Raw genomic sequence first — 23,876 nt, forward strand, 5'->3', positions numbered from 1 at the left:
GCATAATCCTCAAAATAATTTGGATATAAAAAGGAATTCTAGTGTGTGAAAAGGATGTTCCACTTTCTCCCTATTCATGTCTCAAGTTTATGTACACTCCCCTGATATTCCTGCCTTTACCACTTAAAATTTATGAGAAAATAGAAAATGAAATGGTAGCAGTGAAGCAGATATAAGAAATACGTAATGAAGAACTTAATTTAAAATGAACACTTTTGCATTCTAGCCATTACCATAGTACTGGATAAATATGGGTTTGTTGGCTTCTTATTCCTGGAAGCAATTAAAGTCTTGAAAGCTTCAAAAGATGTAGTTCTCCAGAGAGCTTCAAAGTATTTTATTTATTGAAGAATGAACTCCACCATTAAGCTTATCTGTTTCATATTCTTTTGGCTACTTAACCAATAAAAATTTTGTCTTCATAAATAAAAAAATATATTTTCATAGCAACAAGTCTATATCCATAATTGTGAAGTTTTCTTTCAAGAAAACTTGATAGTCCGTCATGAATTAAATTGTTTGCTCCCAAAGTAACTTCATTTGCAAAATGTCAATAACGTTCATAGCTCTCTATTAAAATTCAAGCCACTCCGTCATATAAATACAGTTAGATGGTGAAATCTCTCCACCTTCATGGCAGTCATCAAAAACCTTTAAGAAAGAAAAGAACAGTTTATATTCAAAACTAGAGTTTTAAAATATCCAAGACAATATTAAAAACAGAAGTTAAATTGAAAGGGATTAGGACTACATTTAAGAACATATAATAAGGCCTGCTTTGTCATCATCAATTTAGCCATGAGAAGCCTTTTACTATGGCATGACATTCACTTATTCACTGGCAGAAGGCTGCCAACAGGACTGCGGGAGGGGAAACCTGTAGAGAGAACTTCAAAAAGTTTGTGGGAAATGAATCAAAGTATGAGTCTATTTTGGTGCAAAAATATCTTGAAATGCCCAAGTTTTTTCATAATATGTATTTTCCATAAACTTTTTGAAGACTCCTTGCATTGATTTACTTTTTTTTTTTCTTTTACAATGATTTACTTTCAACTAACTGAATGTTTTATGTTTAGCTACCTTCTTTTGTGAAGGATGCTAATAAAAAAATTCTCAGTATTGTTAGCTTCTTATCTATTGTAGGAGCTGAAACCAGAGCAGAGAGCTTAGGCATACAGACAAAGTCAGTATAATGATTTAATAAAGCAGATTAGTAGCCCAAGAACATTAAATGCCACGAAGACCGGGAAAGTTTCTCTTGCCCTCTGTCACATCTCAGTGACTGGCACATGGTGGTGAGTTAAACTATCTGGGAATAAACGAGTAAAGAACCTACAGCATGCTGCAGGAGAGACATCACCTCTGGGCCTGATACTTCCAAGCTGTCTGGTCTAAGGTCTCCCTAAGCCCAAGTTCACTCACTCTCAACATGGATATAATACCACTAGCTGCAAGGACATGAGGTAGATTCAATAAAACTACCTAAGAGCATCATCAAGAACATACCTGACCTGTGGTAGGTTCTCAACAAATCTCACTTCCCTCCCTACTTAGGTTAAATAACTCTCACCTCAACAAAAAGTGTCCATTTCAGGGCCAAGAACAGAAGACACAAATGTCCTTAACTCTGTAATTCCAAGAAACAATGTATGGCTGTGATTTTTTTCCTTATATTTCTCATTATTATTATTCTTTTTTTTTTTCGGTTATTTTATTTTATTTTTTTGGAGAGATTTTTGCTATAGGGCGCGTGCGCACGCCAGACAGACAGAGAGAAACATAGAGACAGAAAGCGAGAAATCACCCCCCAAGGGGGGATGGTCACGCCACAATCCCTTCTCCTCCATTCTCCTCTCGGGATCTTGGGCATGCATGCACATGTGCCCGGCGTGAGTTTTAAGCCACCGGGTCTGGGACGTGAACCGCGGTCGACTACATGGGAGTCCAATGACATAGCCATTATGCTAACTGCTGGTTCCCTCATTATTATTATTATTATTATTATTATTATTATTATTTAATTTGCTACAGGGCACATGCGCTCACCAGAGAGAGAAAGAGCGTGTGCGCGCGAGAGTAAGCAAACCACCATGGTGAACCGTGGTGGGCCATGTGAGAATCTAGCACCTTAACCACCATGCCAACTGTTGGCCCTGCAATGAAGTTCTTTAAGGTCTGCTCATTAAGGTTATATGGCGGTCTGAACAGCTCTTGGTCAACTCTAAGAACGTGAGAAAACTGGGATGTGCTTGATTTGTTTCTTTACATGGCATTTGTACCTCGGGGCAATCAAGGATAAACTTAAGTGACTTTAACTCACTGGGCAGAGTCCACAGGGTGCCCGGACCAAACCGGTGGGTGGGATGATTGTACTGACTGCCCTGTACAGCTTCATGTGTCCGTCTACACTGCCAACTGTGCCTTCCTTTGCAGCGATGATAGTCATCTCCACTTTCCCATCAAAAATGAGTGTATTCAAGATGGTCTCGATGTCCTCCATGGACAACTCTACCTAAAAAAGGGTTACGTTAGAAGAGATGCAAAAAGGATAAGAAAACCTCTACCTGAAGGGCGTTATAAACAGCAATGGGGCACAGTTCTCTACTGAAATGGGGAGAAGTTATCAAAAACACAGTGAACAATGGGTCAAGTTAGCACAAATCACTGAAAACAGGTGTAACCTCATACTGAGGGGGACACTTTCTGTCTTCACTCTTCCAAGTAAAATCTATGTCTTTTATAGCAACATTTCGCTGGCAAGATTTTGATAGAGACTTACAAAAAGCTTAAACACAAAGATATATGAGACATCAAATAGTCCCAGTTCTCTGTACTTTTTAAATGAGAAATCTGTGGCCCTGGAAATGAAAATGACTAAGTGCCTCTCTTGACCATGAAACACATCTGTCCTTATGATCTTCAAAAGAATGTGCGAATGACACTACTTATTAGATGGCTAGGAAAGTCATGATGCATTTTTACGTAGAAAAACAGAAAAATATATCATGACTTTCCTAAAGACTTAACATAATCTCCTAAGGGAAAAAACGCCAATAAATGACAGCCAATGATACAATTGAAACTCTGCACATATGCTGAAATGTCCCTGAGAAAGGCAAGGATTTATCACTACAAACTTTTTTTAAAAAGGTTTTTGTCATAGAGCACATGCAACTCTTTGGAGACAGAGAAGGAAAATGAGAAATCACCCTCTAGGGGGGATGGCTATGCTGCAATCCCTTCTCCAGTCTCTCCTGGGAATTTTGAGCACACATGTACATGCACCTGGCCTGGTTTTCAAGCCATCACGTCTGGGACTCAAATCGTGATTCCCCTTATGGGAGTCCAGTGCCTTAATCACTACACCACCTGCTAGTAGCCCCCATGACAAACTTTTGAACTTGGGTGGAGAACTATACAGCCATGATGCTGCTACTCTCTGTCCCGACCTCGAGAACAGATCAAACAGTGTCTACTGGCAATAGCCTCCTTTGCTTAGTGCTTAGGATAATATTTTCTGAAAACAGATTCTGCAGAATGGTCAGTTATCATCTGAAAGAGGAGTATGGTCCAATTATGTGTGGAACACAGTTTAGTGTTTTTAGTTTTTTGCCATAGGGTGTGTGTGCTCACTGGAGAGAGACAGAGAGGGAGAGTGAGAAATCACCCCCTAGGAGGGACGGCCATGCTATCCCTTCTCTTACATTCTCCCCTTGGGATTTTACACTTGCACATGCACGTACCCAGTGCGATTTTCTTTTTGGGAGATTTTTGCTATAGGGAGTGTGCATTTGTCTGAGAGACAGTAAGCAAGAAATCACCCCCCAGGGGGACAGTCATGCTGCAATCTCTTCTCTAGTCTTCTCTCAGGATTTTGAGCATGCACTTGCCAGATATGACTTTCACCAGTCATGACTTTTGCCATGACTTTTCCCAGTCCCACCAGGTCTGGGACACAAACCCCGGCTGAACATGTAGGGGTCCAGTGCCTTAACCACTATGCCACTTGCTGGCCCTCCCATTGTGATTTACGAGTTACTGGGTCTGGGGCTCAAACCATCATTGGCCTTGTAGGAGTCCAGTGCCTTAACCACTATGGACCTGCTGGTCCCTGTAATCTATATTTTTATGATGAAGAATATGTTTTTAACAATCAGATGAAAATTACGTCAAAAGGTTAGAAGCTGTTCTGACCTTACTGATCCCCAATTCACAGATGTATTTCCACACTTCATGTGATGAAGCGAATGAACTATTTCGTTGTATCATTGGATTCTGTTTGCTTTCCCGTGCTGTTTCTGCCTATGAGGGTTGAAACATAAGAGACCTAAGCAAGAATACTGGTAAATACTTTTTCTCTCTCTTTTATAATTGCCAGGGGCCTGTGTGCTCACCAGATAGAGAGAGAAAGAGAGCGAGAGCACGTGTACTCCCCAACGGGGTGTGGGGATGTTACAATACTTTTTTCCTCCATTTCTCCATCCTGTCAGGATTTGAGGCACACATACACATGAACCCAGCAAGTTTTTCAAGCCTCAGAGTCCACGACTCAAACTGTGGTCAGCCATGCAGGATCTGGTTCCCAATGCACAGTGCTTAACTGCTGTGCCATGGGGCCAGCTCTGCTGATGGATGCTTTCTGAATACAATTTATACTGAGTCAAACCAATGGCATATATGCTTTGTTTAGTAAAAACAAAAAAAATGAGCGTTTATATAAAATGTGATACATAAGATTAAACATTTTTTAATGAATTTAACATTTTTTATTATTTATTAATTTTATTTCTTCTTCTTCTTCAATTTGACCAGAGAGAGGGAGGGAGAGTGAGAAAGCAAGGCATCAGGTCCAGGACCCGAACCACAGTTGGCCATGTGGGAATCTAGCACCCTAATCACCACACCACCTGCCAGCCCCATTATGAACAAACTTTTTTAAAAAAAGCCAAAAAACAAAGATTTGCACTGATGTTTCTTCAAATATGCCTCACCTTGGTTTGTAGGAATTTAAAACACTGCTGGTTAAGCACTTCTACAAATTCAGATTCAAAATCCTGGTCACTATACCAGGCTCCACCAGTCACAGACCGGTCTGGCTGTAGGTTATAGAGCATATACACCTTCTTTTTTGAAGCCTAGAAAAGAGCACACACTTTCATGTATTTATAAGACCAGTTTCCACAAATTAAAATTATTAAAAAAAAAACTTTATATGTTAGAAAAGTTTTAGATGTACAGAAATATTTGCAAAGATAGTACAAAGTTCCCATGTACTCCGCGCCCAGTTTCACCTATTACTAACATCGTGTGTTACTGTGGTACACTTGTCACAACTAACGATCCAATATTGATACATTATTGTTAGCTGAAATCCATACTTTATTCAGATTTCATTAGTTTTACCCTAATGTCTTTTTTCTGCTCCACGGTCCCATCCAGGACACCACATTACATTTTGTTGTCATTGTGGCTTCTTTTAAGTTTTGGAAATTTCTCAAGCTCTTATTTTTATCAGTACGGACTCAAGAATATTTACTTTACACTGTGAATGACAACTCAGTACTACTTTGTTATCCCAGTTGTTCCAGCTTTAAGCAATGGAAGCTTTGGTTGTTTTCTGTATCCCTCTGACATACCCCCATCATTTGTGTGTGGGGGCATGTTTGTATTTCAGCATTTTGTACCTTCTGGCACTGTAAGATGTTGGGATTATCTTGTATAATTCTTGCCTGAGTCTTAGAATCAGCCATTATTCCAAGGAGCCCTTGGAGTAGTTTAGTTATACTGGAAAATGGTATCAGAAACCAAGATTTGGTTAGCTGACAGAGCAAGGAGATCTGTACTAACCTCTGTAGATATACATATTTGTAATAATATTCCTACATGTAATCATCTATATTTATATTTAATGTGAGTTCGTACTGATATCTCCAATTCTAATCTATTACCACATGGATCATTCTAGACTTTGTCCCTTGTTTATCTGTAACCTCCCAATCCACCAGTGAGAAATCTGAATCCCACTGTTGTTCAATAAAGAATGTGAGGGGCCAGCAAGTGGCATAGTGATTACATCGCTGGACTCCCACATGGCTGACCGTGTTTTAAGTCCTGGACTTGGTGGCTTGAAAACCACGCTGGGCACATATGCATATGTGCCCAAGATCCTAGGAGGAGAAGGGACTGTGGTGTGGTCATCCCCCTGTGGAGTGATGTCTCACGTTCCCTCTGTCTCTCTCTCTTTCCAGCAAGTATATGTACCCTAGGGCAAAGACGTCTTAAAAAAAAAAATTCAATTAGTTTTTGTCTCTGGTTCCTAGAAGGTAACCTCTACATCACTGAAATTTCCCAATAGGAGGATCCTTATTCATGGTGGGTCCCATGGACCACACTTGAGTTTATATTAACCAAGTAACTACAAGCGGGCCCCTAAACAGTTGGAAAGATCAAGCCATATAATTAAAGGGTTGGTGTTTTGAGCTACATGACATCAGTCCAGCCTCTTGGGAGGACTGGAGACTCAGTTCAACCATGTGGCCAAGGAGTCAATCAATCATGCCTATGTAAGTACAAACACCCACATTTTTAACCAGATGGTCAAAGTGTGGGTGGCCAGGGACCCTTGAACTTGCAACTGGTATATCTAAAGTGAGGTCAGCCTATAGGAGGCTATGCCTTTAACCTGTAAAATTTGACCTAAAACTGGGTAATGTCAAAACTGCATTGTAGCCAGCACCCACCACTTGAGTATATGTTTGCTATGAATAGTGGTATCAGAATGAATAACCAGGATTCGCACAGGAAATAAGTATGGTGCTTGTGTACATTCCCTCATGCCTTCAGTCAGTCTTACAGACACCAGTTCATTTTCAAAGTTTTTCCTCTCCCATCTTCAGTGAGGTTGTTTCCTTTATTTCTCATACATTTAGTTTCTTTTGTTACATTCTATATTCTACCCTGAGATCCCCCTAAATCCACTCATTTTTGGTATAGGGCACATGTTCTTGCTGGAGAGAAACAGAGAGAAGGAAAGTGGGAAATCATTCCCGAAGGGAGGATGGCCACGCTGCAATCCCTTCTCCTCCAGTCTGCCCTTAGCGCATGCACATGTGCCTGGTGTGTTTTCAAAGCTGCTGGGACTGGGACTATGCCATGTATGATAGAGCTGCCTTAGCCACCATGCAATCAGCTGGCCCTCTACCTCCATTTTTTTTTTTTTCTTTTGAGAGAGTTTGGTTTTAGGGCACATGTGCTTACTGGAGAGACAGAGAGAGACATAAAGTGAGAAATCACCCCCCAGGGATGGCCATGCTGCAATCCCTTCTCCTCCATTCTCCTCTCGAGATCTTGGGCATGCAGGCACACACACCCAGTGTGAGTTTTAAGCCACTGGGTCTGGAATTTAAACTGTAGTCAACCAAGTGGGAGCCCAGCAACATGACCATTATACCATCTGCTGGTCCCATACTCAAGTGTTTTTCAAGCTGCCAAGGCCAGGATTCGAACTGTGGTTGGCATGTAGGATCCAGCTCCATATGCACCACATTTAATCACTGCAATTCAGTACAGGCCCTTGACTGGCTGTTCTAAATCAAGACATAGCCTAAATAAAAGAGACTTGGCCCTGCTATAGTAGCAGAGGCTAGCTACCACTGCTGGGCAGGCTGAGGCCACATGGGAGGCCTGGGTTTGATTCCAGCTCACTCTAAAAGCTGGCTGTGGCGGTGTGCTTCAACAGTCTCATCTACTCACGGTCGACTGAGGGGGAAGGGCCATGACATGATACCTGTCTAAAATACACAGACACATAGACATACATATACACATGCATACATACACACCAATAAAAATCTGGACTGCACTTGGAGCAATATATGTAAGTAAATATTTGAGGAGAAAAAAAGCCCTACTCACTGCTACAGACTTCACAGCTTTAATAAGCTTTTTACTTTCCAAATTCTTCAGGATTTTGTTGATTTCTGTTAATGGCAAATTACTTTTGTACCTGATATCTCTGCTCCATATTCCTGTAAGAAAGTAAAGTAAGTTGAATTACGGTGTTCATGGAATTTTGTTTCTGTTCTTATAACTCAAAATCTCATTCTAAAACTATTAAAATAAAGGAGAGCAAACCTTTCAACAAAAAGGTTTTTTAAAGTATAGTGTAGGAAAAATTAGGTTAGTTAGAGGTAAGAACCTTGGATAAAGTAGCAAAAGTATGCAAAACAGTAAGTCATGTGTTTTATATTCTAGCTGGAAATGTTTTGGATTACAGTATGGTACCTTTTTAAAAATACATGAAAAGGACATTTTCATAAGAAGAAAAAAAATCACGAATGCTACTAAATTAATCCCTGTACCCTAAACTATGCTTTCTGACATTTTCACTTGAGATTGTAAATGTGAAAAACAAACTTAAATTTGAGTTCACGTCAAATGCTATCCTCAATTGGGAGCAGAAGCCTCTCTAGACAAATACCTGTATGCATATACTATTATATACCCATTATTTATTTAGGTTTCATATATTTTTAAGAATTTGCCAGAATGCTTGTACACTTGCTGAGGATAAGATAGGGGAGAGAACCCTTCATGGGAATGATCAGTCATAATCCCTTCTTTTCCATCTCTCCCTCTATCGGGATTCTGAGCATCTATACACATGAGCCTGGCTGCTGGGTCTAGGACTCAACTGTACAGGTGGCCATGGAGGATCCAGCTACTTTAACCAGAGCTCTACTGGCTGGCCCACATCTACTATTTGTACGACACTGTACTTGTGACATGGATAAAGGAAGCCTGTGGTTCTTACAGCCAGTAAATGCCCTGTGTGGCACAAGCCGTGATTTCTCTTTCAAAGAAGGAAATAGGGGCTATATTTGGAGAGGGGATAGTCATAAAAATATTTTCCTTCATATCCTTCCAAATGTAGAGGCATAATGAGATGGGGTATGCTGTATTCCCTTCCTCCCCCTTTTACAAAATGCAACATACTCTACACACTGAGCTACACTCGGGGAGGCCAGATCTCAGCCCCTTTATCCACTCCCAAAGACAGTGTTTTTTCCTTCTTCATCCTTCACATGCTTACCTTTATTTCCTGCATCCTCTATGATTTGATATACTAGTTTTTCTTGATTATCTGAGCCCTTCATTTTACTGCAGGGAAATAAAGTAGGATTAAAAAGGCAAAGAGGTACAGGGTAATCTAATAATCTGACTACTTAAATTAGGTTGTCACAACATCTTATTCACCAAAAGAAGGGCTTACCTTAGAATGACTGAGACAGAGCTATATGTACCAACATAAAAAGATGTCCAAGGCACAGTAAGTGAAAAAAAGAGGTTACAGTACAGTATGGGTAGCATGATCCCATTTTTGTTTAAAAAAAAAAAAAAAAGAAAGAAAATGATTATAAGTATATAGCATGTAAATATATAATCATCTATGTATATTTATATACAACTAGAAGAAAGGATATAAACCAAATTATTAAGGGCAGTTGTCTCTGGGAATTGATACAAGGTAGAGATGATATGCAGGACACCCTTACATTATGCAATTTTGTATCAGCTTTTTCCTAAACATCTCTCTTATTTTTGTAATAATTAGCATTTTTTTAATTTAAAAAATAAAATGCTTACCCAGCATTCTGTGAGTCCTTTATTCTATATAAAAGGCCAGTATTGCTTCTTAAGAGATCCAACTGACCCTAAAGTTTTTAAAACAGAAAGTAGGAGTTAGTAATTTTGGAAATATATTGAATCCAATGACAAATGCTGATGCATTTTTTATTAAAATTTATTACATACACTAAAATTTCCTATATCCCCAAATCATTTGCCAGTTCCTCACTGAGACTTCAACTTTCACCTATGTAACCCATAAAATTTATTTTAAAACTTAGCTCTTTATCTCAAATTTTTCAAAATTCAATACTAACAATTTCATATATGCTAGCTCCTGCCTCTATCAATGCATAAAAATTTTTTTAAAATCAGGATGCCCAAAAGCACATGTGCATGCATGCCCAAAATCCTTAAAGGAGAGAGAGGTGGAAGAAAGAGGATGGCAACATGACCATTCCCCATGGAGGACTGCTTTGTCACTCTTTCTTCTTTCTGGCAAGTACATACTTTTCTCTGGCCAAAAAAAAAAAGAAGAAAATTAAACAATGCTAATAATCTCCTATATGCTAGCTTCTGGCTTGATCAATGCACAAAGAATTTTTATTTATTTTAAAGAATTGTCTTATTTAACTTTATTTACTTATTTTAACTTGACCAGAGAGGGGCAGAATAAGAATGAGAGAGAAAGAAAGAGAGAGAGACAGAGACAGAGAGAGAGAAAGTGAGAAAAGAAGCTGCCAAGTCTGGGGCTTGAACTATCTTCAGCAACATGGGAGTCTAGCACCCTTTACCACCACGTTACCTGCTGGCCCCCATAAAGAATTTTTAAAAAGCAGCTTTAAGGGTCAGTTCATGGTATAGTGATTAAGATAGCTGGATCCTACATGGCTGAATACCTGGTTCAAATCCCAGACCTGGTGGCTTGAGAAATGAGCTAAGTGTGTGTGTGCGAGTACCAAGATTCTGAAAGAGGGGAGAAATGAAGAAGGGACTATGGCTTGACCAATCCTCATGAGGGTGTTTCTCCAAGCCCTCCCCACCCTCCCCACCATCCCCATGACGACGAGCTCATGTGCCCTCTGGCAAAATTTAAAAATAAAAATGCAGCCTTAGAACAATAAAGAAAAGCACATGTCAGGCAAAGATGGCTGTGCCCAGGCAAGTTGAACAAAAGTTGCAGTGAGCCATGGCACGACTGAGGAAGACTCGGCTGAGGCACTGGCTGCCGGGAGAAAAGCATAAGGCTCAGATGGAAAATCATGAACCAGATGAAACTACCAAGGTGCAGATCAAAACTACAATGAGATACCACCTAACCCCAGTCAGAATGGCGAAGATTGAAAAAAAAAAAAAAGATAAATGCTGGAGGGGATGTGGTGAAAGGGGAACACTCCTACATTGTTGGTGGGAATGTAAATTGGTTCAGCCACTGTGGAGAACAATATGGAAGTTCCTCAAAGAGCTTCAAATAGAACTACCATATGATCCAGCAATTCCACTCCCGGGTATCTACCCAAAGGATGGGAGAACACTCAGTTGGAGAAGTGCTTGAACAACTATATTTACTGCAGGATTATTCACGATTGCTAAGACATGGAACCAACCTGAAAGTCCACCAACAGATGAATGGATTGAAAATGTGTGGCACATATACTCTGTGGAATTTTATTCAGCCCTAAAAAACCACAAGGCGCTGGAATTTTATAGAAAGTAGACAAATACGGAAGATTTGTTCCTGAGTGAAGCAAGTCAGGCTATGAAAGAGAGACACTGTATGTTTCCACCTAACATATACTGACTATATGCATTCTATGATAGAGACAAAGATTGAAGGACATAAAAACATTAAAAATTGTTATGGACACTAGAGACAAAGTGGAAGGAGAATGTAGGTGGGGAAGAGCATAGGAAAGGAAATTTGGGGGAAAAAATAAAGAGGTAAGACATTTGTGAGACACAGATATGGTTTATTATCTGTTGATGAGGATGTGTACAGTATTCTCAACTGGGCTGGACTGAGGTGTCTATCATCTTGGATAGTCTTTTTACTCTAAATGATGTACAGTGATTGCACGTATAAATAATAATAATAATAATAATATATAAAATGGTGACATATTGTCTTTTATAACAAATGAAGAGTAAAATATTGTTTTGTATAACTATTTAAGAGCTAAAGTCAGTGGAGCTGGCGGGTGGCGTGGTGGTTAAGGTGCTGAACTCCCATTTACCCGACCATGGTTTGGACCCAGTGGCTTGCTTTCTCACTTTCTCTCTCTCTCTTTCTCTCTTTAGTCAAATTAAAATATAATAACAAATAAAATTAAATTTAAAAAAGAGCTAAAGTCAGCAATAATTTTTTCTTTTTCTTTATTTTTTTTAATTTGCCAGAGGGTGTGCACACTCACCAGAGAGAAAGAGAGAGAGAAAGTGAGAAAGCACTCCTCACAGGGCATGGTCACATTGCAATCCCTACTCCCTCCATCTCTCCCTCCTTTTGGGATTTTGGATATGTGCACACATTTACCCGGTGTTTTTCTGAGGCAGTATGGTCCAGGGCTGGAACTGCATGGTCAGTCATGTGGGATCCAGCTGCCATAACCACCAGGCCACAGGCTAGTCTAAGCAATGCTTATTGATGTTTGTAATCACTCCCTCATTCAAAATCCTTCAGTAACCCTGTCACTGCCCACAGCCTATAGCTAGTACGAATGGTGAATAACTGCAGAGGTGGTAAAGAAATGGAGGTGCTCAGGATGATTTCCAGTCAGAAAAGAAAGGGCTGGAAGGTCAGAGGACAAAAGGAACATTTCCCACAGCAAGAACTTCCTGGAATTCCTCCCTAATGATGAAATGATTAGAAACCACCAACATTCCTTTTTTGGGAGACTAAAACAGGGATCAGCAATCTGTCACGCTATTTATTTTATTATTTTATTTTTAAAGATTTTTGCCATAGAGTATATGTGCTCACTGGAGAGAGACAATGAGAGGGAAAGTGAGAAATCACCCCCCAGGATGGATGGTCATGCTGCAATCCCTTTTCCTCCATTTTCCTCCTGGGGTTTTGGGCATGCATGCACACACGCCCAGCATGATTTTCAAGCTACTGGTGCAAGGCACAAACCACAGTAAGCCATATAGGAGTCCAATGTCTTAACCAACATGACACCTGCTGGCCCCCATACTACTTATTTTTATAAATAAAGCTTTATTGCCACACCTCTTAGTTAATGTACCCATGTTCTTGGTTGCTTCTTGCTAAAATGACAAGAGCAGTCCTTATAGGAATTATATAGCCTGCAAAGCCTAAAACAGCACTTTACAGAAAATGTTTTCCATGCTCATAAAAGGTTGAGAGAATGGTTCAACAAAAGGTTCATTTGTCCATAAAGCTCTAAATCTAGAGACCTTAGAAACGGAACAGAGCTAGTAGATCTAAAATGCAAATTGATCGTTCAGATGATACCTTAGTGTAGTATTCTTTTACGTACTTGCTACTAAAACCAAAGGGGAATGTTTTAAGGAAATGGGAGTGATGATGATGAGGGAAAGGAAGAAGAAAGCTTCAAAGCATGGGCTATTATTAGGTAGGTTTTTAGATAGTTTGTTTTGGGACAGCAGAACAGCTGGGCCCCATCTTCTTAAGGAAGGAAGAAGAGATAAGAGCAAGTAGAATGGCTTCACAGTGGCCAGCAGGTGGTGTGGTGTTAGGGTGCTAGACTCCCACATGGTTGACTCTGGATTGAGTCTCAGATCTGGCACTTGCTAACTCACTTTCTCACTTTTCCTCTCTCTCTCTTTTTCTCTGGTGAGCCCATGTGTGCTATAGGAAGTTAAAATAAAAAATAAAATAAAATAAAAAGAATAATTATTTAAAAAAGAAAGAAAGAAAGAAAGAAAGAAAGAAAGAAAGAAAGAAAGAAAGAAAGAAAGAAAGAAAGAAAGAAAGGCTTCGCTGGAAAACCTACTGTTAAATCACTGGGTGCTGAGGATATAGTTCCAAAGACCCAGCCTGCTGATATTTAATTGGATACATGTCTGCCTCCAGAAATACTCCAACAAAAGGATGCAAATGTTGCTGGCTACCCTTCATGAGCAAGGGCAAGGACCACACTGAGTTCTGGATCTGGGCAACAAGGGGCAGTAGGCTGGAAGGACCTGTGGGTGAGGGGGTGCTGTTGACAGCAAGCAGCTATTTGGACCCAGCGGATTGGCCTTTTTCTCGATTCCCTTTGCTGGGGCCTACTGGCTAACCCAATCTCCCAAGGGCAGCTACTATAATAGTTACTGCACGCAAATTATGCTTTCCCTCAACTAATATATTTTCATTTTTCACTAATGTCACAACCAATTTTATTTTCACTGCCTCTCACTTGAATGAAAATTTGAGGGTGGGCAGGTCCCCCAAAGCCTAGCTATTCTTCTGTTGGGGCTATTGATGGATATTTCTATTTTTTGTACCTAGATCTGGAACTATCCAAGTGAGAATTAAGTTCACCTCTTAAATGTAGTTATCTCACTTTTGGAAATACAGTCTGGGAAAAGCTCAAATCTCATCTGAACAGCATTATTAAAATTGCAACAAACGGGACCAGCAGTTGGTGTAATGGCTATGTCGCTGGACTCCAACGTAGTTGACCACAGTTTGAGTCCCAGACCTGGTGGCTTAAACTCACACTGGGCGCGTGTGCATGTGTGCCCAAGAACCCTAGAGGAGAATGGAGGAGAAGGGATTGCGGCGTGGCCATCCCCCCGGGGGGTGATTTCTCGCTTTCTGTCTCTCAGTCTCTCTCTGTCTGTCTGGCGAGCGCACGCGCCCTATGGCAAAAACTTCTCCAAAAAAAAAATTAAAAACTTCTATGCATTAAAAATTAAGATATCCTCCTTCCCTCAAAACAGAACCTTCAGGACCAGTAGGTGGCATGGTGGTTAAGATGTTGGACACTCTCACATGGCTGACCACGGTTCAAGTCCCAGACCTGGTGGCTTGCTTTCTCACTTCCCCTCTTTTTTTTTTTTTTTCTCTCTCTCTCAAATTAAAAATAAATTAATGAATAAATAAAAATTAAAAACAAAAAAAAGACGCTTCACACTTCATCTCTCTCTAAAAAACAAAACAAAAACAAAAACCACACACACAAATGGACTCCCTGCCTGCCTCCAGAAATACTCAGAGTGAAAATGTGGAGGATGATAACCTAATGAATGGGTTTTGTGACAACTCACAGATAAATCATAGGAGAGATATTTTATAGAGAATGGCCCTAACGCCAGCAGTAGGAAAAAATACAGAAGGTGAGAACAGACTATGGCTATGTGCCCTGTATATCTTAGTGACCCTTAGGTTAATATATAAAACAGTTATGGGGACCAGCAGGTGGTGTGGTGGTTAAGGCACTGGACACTGCCACGTGGCTGACCATGGTTCGAGTCCCAGACCTGGTGGCTTGCTTTCCCACTTTCCCTCTTTCTTTCTTTGTGTCTGTCTCTGGTCAAATTAAAAAATAAATGAATAGATAAATAAAATCAATATATATATATATATATATATACACTTGCTGGTTTTGTTTATTTACTTTTTTAATTAATTAATTTTTTAAAAGAATTATTTTGTTGAACTTCATGTATCTATATATTTTAGTTTGACCAGAAAGGGGCAGAGAGAGAGAGGTAGAGAGAGGGAAAGTGAGAAAGCAAGCCACCAGGTTCAGGACTTGAACTGAGATTGGCCATGTGGGAGTCCAGTACTCTTAACTACCATGCCACCTGCCAGCCCCAACACTTGCTGGTTTTATGACTACCATATTAGTCATGGTTCTCCAGAAAAACAGGGCCAATAGGATATATATATATATATACACATACACACATCACTCTGTCTATTAAGAGATTTACTATCAGGTATTTGCTCACATGGCTGAGAAGTCCGGTGATCTACCATCTGCAAGCTAGAGACCAGGAAAATTGGTGGTGTAGATCAAAGATCTGAGAGCCAGAGAGTCAATTATATATATTCCAGTCTGGATCTGAAGGTTCGAGAACTCTAAGCGCTGATGTCAGGAGAAGATCCATATCCCTGGGCGAGCAGTCAGGCAGAGGGCATTCAACTTTCCTCTGCCTTTGTGTTTAGCTCAGGCTCTCCACAGATGGGAGCATGACCACCCACAGTGGGCAGGGCCGTGTCTTACTCAGTTCAGGAATCAAATGCTAATCTCTTCCAGAAATACTTTAATAAACCCACTCCAAAACAGTGTCTAACCAAATGTCTGGGAATCTCACGTTCCAGTCAAGTGGACATAAAATTAACCATCACAACTACATAAAAGGAAGCAATGACAATCACAGCATAGTTCAAGTAATTACATCAACTAGTTAGATTCACCTTACCATGGACAACAGTCTATTGATGGCCACTGCCCGCTGCTGGGCTTCTATGTGAGGCATTTCGTTCTGAATCACTTGGTCTGTGATTCCATGAGGGAACTGGTGGCATAATTCTATAATCCTGTAAACAAAGGAATTAATATTATTCACATTTACCTGTTTCAAGAGGCAGTGAGAGGAAAATAAAAGCAGAGCAGTTCAAAATGTACCTTTTTCACATTTGGCAGATAATCTGGGTTTTTATGATGGCTTCGAATCAAAGCATGTTAGAAACTGAAGATGATTTTCCAATATACACTTAAGTTGTTATTGTTACTTAAGTGAGTACTTATTTTGCTATTATGAACTTTAAAGCAAAAGTCTAACAACAACAACAACAAAACACTAAAACTGAGACGTCAGTTTGCTCAGATGGAATAATTTTTACAAAGTGGTAAGTTGGCATGCAGGAGCAAATGCGGACTCTGCCGGTGGGAAGTCAGCATTTGTTGTTCTGATTCACCACAATGGTTCTGTTTTTGGAATTATCCCTACCAAACAAAATCAAAAGGTCCCTATCTTAAGCTTGTCACAGGACCAATGTATGTGCTACATATTAACAGTTTCGAGAGTTGGTGTCCTTAGGACCATGTGATCCAACTATGGAACTTTGATAACTTAAGAACAGCAGCGCACTGGTAGAGAACACAAAGTTGGGAGAGGTGTAAGCTGCTCTAAAAGTCTTGAGTTCAGTTCTGCACTGAGACCATTTGGCTTAGTGTTGTTTCGTAATCACAAATTGCACTCCAACACTGCCCAAACGTCTGGTGAGAGTTTTCTTAATGAAAAGGGCGGTCGTGGCTTAGAACACGTATCCAACAAGTACTACGGGGAAAAGGCAGTCTCCTCGCAGGTCACTGATCGCCTTGGCGTTCCAGAGGAAGCGCATCATCACAACTTCCTAAACAGATTCAGGGAAAAGTCAGCGACACAAAGTTGCAAACGGAGAACCCGTTTTTAGAGAGTTCTGCTCCTGTAGAGCTGGAGTGGTCCTGAACCCCGAATCACTTCCGCCGTGCTCACCTAACTTCCCGGGGATGCAGGGAACCAAGCCTCACTGGTTTACCTGTTTTCTATTTCAACTGGATCCGCATCGGGCGGCTGCACCTTCACTTTCACCTCAGCCATGAAGGCTCAGGTCCCGAATCTTACAGAAAGAGATGCACAAAGCCGCGAGAGAGCAAGCTCGGGAAGCCCAAGAGCAAACGGAAGACAGCGCCGAGCCGGGAGCAAAGGGCCTTCTTTCCTGGTGTCGCAGACGGTCCTTCCTTGTCTGTCGGCTTGAGGCGGCCACGCCGCGCCTGCTCCGCCGCACTTGCTGGCATCGCTGCAGCTTCTTGTCCTTCTTTTCCAGAATGTCAATGCCTGTTGGAAAAAAGAGCCTGGTTCCCTCATTCTGCGTTGGGACTGGTTTTCCTCGGTGCTTCCTCTGTGAAGGCATATTTTTGGATGCCTATAGTGAAACCCTGGGAAAGGCACGCCGGCGGGTACCAGTTACCCGGAGTAGCAGGGGCGGGGCTGGTTGCTAGGAAGCTGAGTTTCCACCAATCTCCTGCCCGGCTCTCAGTAGGCGGGGCGCCGCTCACAGCGTCTGTGGTAACCCGGGCTGCTGCGAAGGAGCAGGCAAGAGGCGGTGAGAAGTCGGCGAACGAGTTGGGGGGCGGCGAAGGTGCCTCTGGAGTCCTGATCCAGGTCCCCGCGGCTGGAGGGCAGACGTCCCTGGTTACTCCTCTTGGGCGGGGGCGAGGACCAGACCGGGTTCCAGATCCGCGCGACAAGGGGGCGATGGGTGGAGGGAGGTGAGAGGGTGCTGTTCTCAACAAGCAGCTCTTTGGGCCCAGCGGATTGGACTTTTTTTCTGTTCCTTTTGCATGGGGCCTACTGACCATCCCAACCTCCCAAGGGCGGCTACTAGTTGTTGCGCACGAATTATGCCTTCCCTCAACTATGTTTATTTCTCACAAATGTTGCAACTATTTTTATTTTCGCTCCCTTTCATTTGAATGGAATTGTGAGTGTGGGCAAGTCACCCCAAGTCTATCCATTCTTTTATTGGGACTATTGATGTTGTATCTACAATTTCTATTTTTTGCACCTTGATTGGGACTATCCAAATAAACATTAAGTTTACCCCTTAAATTTAGTTAATCCCACTTTTGGGAAATAGTCTGGGGAAAAGTTCAAATCTCAAAGATGGTTTGAGCAGAATTATTAGAATTGCAACAAACAAAACTAAAAGGAAACTAGAAATGGTCTAAATGCCCAACCACAAATTGATAATATAAGTGCATGGAAATAGACTTCATAAAAACGGAACTTATATGTAGATTGTAACTGGGTAAAACCTATGTATCCATAATTGCTGAAGTTTGTAAAGTCAACACAGAGATGTAACTCATTGCTGGGTTAAGCTGAGGGTCCCTCCTCTGCCCCTGTGAAAACTTCCATGCATTAAAAATTAGGACACCTTCCTTGCCCCCAAACAGACCCTTCATACTGATAGTTAATTATATGTAAATACAGTGCAGAGAGTGTGAGCCTTTTATTTGTTGGTTACTGTTTACATCTGTGCCAACTTCCTTTGCATTGAAAAGTGTTACTCTACATTCCCTTTAAATTGTTTTTGCAGCCTTCAAATATTAGAACCACTCCAGTGGCAATTGCAGGACTGTAGACCCGGAGATTTCCCAAAGGAGTTGGTTCTAAACCCACATCTGTTGCTATGTAGAGAGTTATTTCTCTTCCCCTTGTGTGATGACTTGTCCTGAAGACAAGAAAGGTGGCATACTTAACTGGAGGTAGGAAAGGGGGATAATGACCCAGAGGGAATTCAGGTCAGAACGTTAGTGATGGTCTCTATTCTGCTGTATTCATTTAATTTGCCCATTTACAATAATTCCATTCCCCCATCTCATTCATTCAGCTCCTTTCATGGAAGTAAGGTAAGTAGTTAATCAAAATCTCACCCAAGATCTCAAAGCAAAAATACAGCTAAAACATAATCATTTCGATTAAAACTTGAATAATATGTGTAGGTGGTATTGTAATAGTATTCTCTTTAGCATTTATGATTTTTTTCTCTGTTTAAATGAGGTCATATCCCTTAGTTTTTGTGTTCAAATATAGATAGATGCATGCTGGAATTTATTTTTATCCTTTATTATTTATTTATTTATTTATTTTTTGATGTAAGGAGAGAAAAATGACTGCTGGTTCAGTGTGTGTCCCTCAGATCATACCACTGCGTGTGCCTCAGCCTGGAAAAGCTAACCATGAAATTGATAATCACACGCTTTTGGAAATGAAATCCGGTAAGAATCAGATTTTTTTTTGCATCGTTTAAAATAACATTGTTATATTTGTGTCCATCCACTTCATCGCTTTGCATATTTTCTATAATGAGGACTTGAGGAGTTGGTAAAATTTCCAAAATTTGCAACAGAGTTGTACCTTGACAGTTTATAGAGTCCTATATATAGTCACATATTACTTAGAGTGGAGATAGGTTCTGACAAATACGTCATTAGTTGATTCTGTGTTTCTGCAAACATCCTAAAGTCTACTTACACAAGCCTGGATCGTAGAACCTACTACACAGCTAGACTATAGGTTATAGTCTCCATGCTCTTTAGGGGACAACCATTGTATATGCAGTCATCATTGACCTAAATGTCGTTATGCAGTGCATGACTATATTCAGATTAGACCAGCTAGCTTTGACTAGCCTTCCATTTGTACAGAGGTGTGGTTGACCTTAGTCAAGGCTAGATTTCCCAGTGCTCCTCCCAACTTTTCCAGGATGCCCATTTTGCTTACACTTACATATAATAAACTTAACAAAGGAAAGTTTTGTAGATAAAATGTATGAATAATTATTTGTGTAAAAAGGGCTAAGATTCCAATTACATATTATAGTAGCTGAAATGTACACAAATGATCTGTAATTTTGATTTGACCCCCTGCTTCCTAGACTGAGAATTCCAACTAAGAATATGTTACATTATACTATGTGTTCCTTCATCTTTTTCTTTTATATTTATTTATTTATTTCCTCTATAAGTAAGCAGAAGAAAGAACCCTTAGCAGTGTCTTGACTCCACGATCCATCCCCAGATTCAGCCAGCTCCAGGTCATAGGCATGTACTTGCCCTGCATACTCAGGGAGACCTCCTGACATGACGTGTCCTTCCTATGGGGCTCAGCCTTGTGGATTGTTGCATGTTAGCACTGCACTACCATCCATCCTTTGTTTTTTATCTTAAAAGCCAACATGGATGCTGGCAGTTGGTGTGGTGGTTAAGGTGCTGGACTTCCACATGACTGACCATGATTTGAGTCCTAGACCTGGCAGCTTGCTTTCCCACTCATCTCCCCTCCCCCTATCTCTCTCTGGTCAAATTAATAAAAAAAAAACAAACTAATAATAATAAATAAAATGAAATAAAATAATTCTAAAAAAACCCACACCAATATGATTTTTGGTTGTCAATGAATATAATAACTTTAACATATGTGCCCTTAACTCTTAGAAGGAATTGGGTGATTGTTGACTGACAACGATATGAATGATAAGATATCCAAGTTCTCAAATACTTTACATTTAAATAAGAGTTTCCATAGTTCAATAGCAAAATGAATAACAACAAAAGAAAAGTGAGCAAAATATGGAAAAAGACATTTTATAGTACAGGAAAGATCTCTGTATCTGTTTTAAATATATGAAAATATGCTTCTACTCATGCTTCATCTGCTTACTGAATAGACCTTATCCCCTGCTAATTTACTCCACAGCACCACAGGACAACACATAGATTCTTATTTACTGATTTGATGTCTCCTAAAATCTACCTTCCAGGATAGCAGGGGCTTTGGTCACCAATATATCCCCCATGTCTAAACCAATGTCTTGAACATAATAGGTACTTCAAACATTTGTTACTCAAAATGCAAGAAACATGAGTTGAAACTACAAAAGAAACTGTGGTTTTTGGTTGTTATTATTATTATTATTTGCCTAAGAAGTTAACAAGTAGAAGGAAAATGGATAACACACTATAAGGGAGGGAGTGGTTTAAAAAACACTTCCACACATCACTGGTGGTAGTATCAGTTGCCTAACCATGCACAGAAGACAGTTTTAATAAAAATTACAAATACACGTATCTGTTGACTCAGTAGTACTAGTTCTCCATATTTGTTCACTTCCAAAAAGTATTCTTTCCAAAGCTATTCATTACAGTGCTTGCTACTTGCTACTTTAGTGCTAATTGCAAAATAAGAAAAAAGAAACAAAAGGGAACAGAAAATTCCCTTCCATCTGTAGGGAACTGGTTAAATTATTGTTCATCTGATGAGAGAATGTGATGCAGTCTTGACAAACAGTGAAGAAGCTCTTTATGTATTAATGTAGGACAATAGCCAAGATATATTGTTAAATGGAAAAAGGGATATGTAGAACACAGTGTGTCATACTACTAGGTTTTGTTTTTGTTTTGTTTTAGAAGTTTTTGCTATAGGATGTGTGTGCTCACCGTAAAGACAGAGAGAGACAAAGAGACAGAACATGAGAAATCACCCCCCCCCAGGGGTATGGCCATGCCACTATCCCTTCTCCTCTATTCTCCTCTCGGGATCTTGGGCACACATGCACACTCGCCCAGTGTGAGCTTAAGCCATTGGTCCAGGACTCAAACTGTGGTCAACTACATGGGAGTCAAATAACATAGCCATTACGCCAACTGCTCATCCCTATGTCACCAGCTGTATAAAAGGATGAAGGATGGGCCAGCAGGTGGTGTAGAGCTTAAGGTGGTTGAATCCCTCATGGCCAATTGTGTGCTTTGAGTCCCAGACCCAGCAGTTTGAAAAACATGCTGAGCGGATGTGCATGCATACCCAAAATCCTGGAAGGAGGAAGGTATGCAGTGTGGCCATCCTCCTTGGGGGGTGATGAAGGAATGCAGTGTGGCCATCCTCCTTGGGGGGTGATTTCTCACTATCCCTCTCTTTCTGTTTCTGGTAAGTTCACCCTATGGCAAAAAATTTAAAAAAGGAGAGAAATAAAAATATGTATATATGTGATTGTATACATGTTACAAATATATAAAAGTAGTTTATATTTATATAAAATTTATTATATTTTACTCAAGATACCTTTGGTTGCTTCTGGGTGGCCAATGTGTCAGGAGTAGGAGGGAGAATTTTCATTAAATAACTTTTTATAATGTTTGGATCTTACTCCCTTTAAGGTTTTTTTTTTTTTTTTCTTTGAGAGAGAAAGAGATATTTGCTATAGGGCATGTGTGCTTGCTAGAAAGACAGAGAGACAGAAAGCAAGAAATCATCCTCCAGGGAGGATGGTCATGTGAGAAATCACCCCTGGGGGGGATGGCCATGCTACAGTCCCTTTTCCTCCATTCTCCCCTAGGGATTTTGGGCACGCATGCACATGTGCCCAGCATGAGTTTTAAGCTGTCGGGTCTGGGACTCAAACTGTAGTAAACTACCAGGGCGTCCAGTGATGTAACCATTATGCCATCTGATGGTCCCCCTTTTAAATTTTTTCTAAGTAGTAGACATTTTTTCTAATGAAGTAAGAATCACTAAGTCCAAATAAAATATGATAAAAATTTAAGAAATACTCAAAAACTTGAAAATGGACTTCTGTTTCTATATGGCTACCATAGACTGATAAATAATCCTTATTCTATTTGTAATGATGCTCTGCTGGACAGGCAGAAGAACATAGTGGTTCAAGAGAATGGACTATGGGGACCAGCAGTTAGCATACTGGCTATGTCACTGGACTCCCATGTAGTCGACCACGGTTCAAGTCCCGGACCCGGTGGCTTAAAAATCACGCCAGGTGTGTGTGCCTGTGTGCCCAAGATCCTGAGAGGAGAATGGAGGAGAAGGGATTGCAGCGTGACTATCCCCCCTGGGGGGTGATTTCTCGCTTTCTGTCTCTTTGTCTCTCTCTGTCTTTCTGGCGAGCACATGCGCCCTATAGCAAAAACCTCTCCAAAAAAAAAAAAAAAAAGAGCATGGACTATGGGTCCAACCTAGCAGATGTCAGAGCACAACTCCTCTGTTACTTAGCAAGTTTCTAATCTCTCTAAGACTCAGTTACAATCTGTAAAGTGGTGTGCAGTAGGACCTGCCTCATACAGTTGTATAGATGAAATGCACATATTCACATAAAACACAGTGCTGGCACAGAGAAAGAACAAAGTTAGTGCTAGTTACTGTTATTCACGTCTACACTATGTATTAAATCTCCTTTAAAAACCGACCTATAGGCATTATTCAGGGACTTGCTACTTCGGTGTTAATGACATTAATCTGTTTTGGATTTTTCAGACACCCCAGATGTCAACATATATTATACTCTGGATGGGAGCAAACCTGAATTTCTAAAGAGAATTGGTTATGGTGAAAATAATACATTTAAGTATACCAAGCCTATTACTCTGCCTGATGGAAAAATACAAGTTAAAGCTGTTGCAGTCTCTAAGTAAGTTACAAGCATGATGACTCAACTAATTTATAGTATAATAACATTATGTTCTGATTTTATTTCTTCCTTTGTGCTGCTTCTGATGCACTACGGGCACTGAAGAAAAGGTTAATTCTAGCATGCATATGTAGTTTTGGGGTTTTACTTGCCTTTTATCAAGGTATTCTGTAAAGTGCACAGAAGAGTTGTGCTGTATATTTTTAAATAACTAAAACATTTTTAATTTAATTTTATTTATGATTACTATTATTATTTTTAAGTTGGTATAGGGCACATGCACTCACCAGAGAGAGAGAAAGAGAGA

At 40.3% G+C, this 23,876-nt stretch overlaps 2 protein-coding genes across 4 annotated transcripts in view; one reads left to right on the forward strand and one right to left on the reverse strand.

Annotated features, from left to right (window-relative positions):
- Positions 1 to 322: 322 nt before the first annotated feature.
- On the reverse strand, positions 323 to 17,302 carry POLR3F (RNA polymerase III subunit F). 3 transcript variants are annotated; one of them, XM_006163641.3, is made up of 10 exons: positions 17,123 to 17,302; positions 16,021 to 16,138; positions 9,646 to 9,713; positions 9,272 to 9,292; positions 9,092 to 9,159; positions 7,915 to 8,027; positions 4,992 to 5,135; positions 4,195 to 4,302; positions 2,321 to 2,512; positions 323 to 651 (listed from the first exon to the last, which is right to left on the reverse strand). In XM_006163641.3, the coding sequence occupies exons 1-10, from the start codon at positions 17,182 to 17,184 to the stop codon at positions 574 to 576; spliced, it is 972 nt and encodes a 323-aa protein (XP_006163703.1). In that variant the 5' UTR covers positions 17,185 to 17,302; the 3' UTR covers positions 323 to 573. The 3 variants fall into 3 exon arrangements, with proteins under 3 accessions (XP_006163703.1, XP_006163704.1, XP_027622146.1); XM_006163642.3 differs by lacking the exon at positions 9,272 to 9,292; XM_027766345.1 differs by lacking the exon at positions 4,195 to 4,302.
- Positions 17,303 to 17,576: 274 nt separating this feature from the next.
- DZANK1 (double zinc ribbon and ankyrin repeat domains 1) overlaps positions 17,577 to 23,876 on the forward strand; it is a 191,113-nt gene continuing 184,813 nt past the window's right edge. Inside the window, exons 1-3 of the mRNA XM_006163646.3 lie at positions 17,577 to 17,689; positions 19,250 to 19,367; positions 23,416 to 23,569. Coding sequence (XP_006163708.1) covers positions 19,259 to 19,367; positions 23,416 to 23,569 — 263 coding nt within the window. The 5' untranslated portion in view covers positions 17,577 to 17,689; positions 19,250 to 19,258. The remainder of the gene's footprint in view (positions 17,690 to 19,249; positions 19,368 to 23,415; positions 23,570 to 23,876) is intronic.

The sequence above is a fragment of the Tupaia chinensis genome, unplaced genomic scaffold, assembly GCF_000334495.1.
Source record: "Tupaia chinensis unplaced genomic scaffold, TupChi_1.0 Scaffold142716_1, whole genome shotgun sequence".
Taxonomy (NCBI): Eukaryota; Metazoa; Chordata; class Mammalia; order Scandentia; family Tupaiidae; genus Tupaia; species Tupaia belangeri.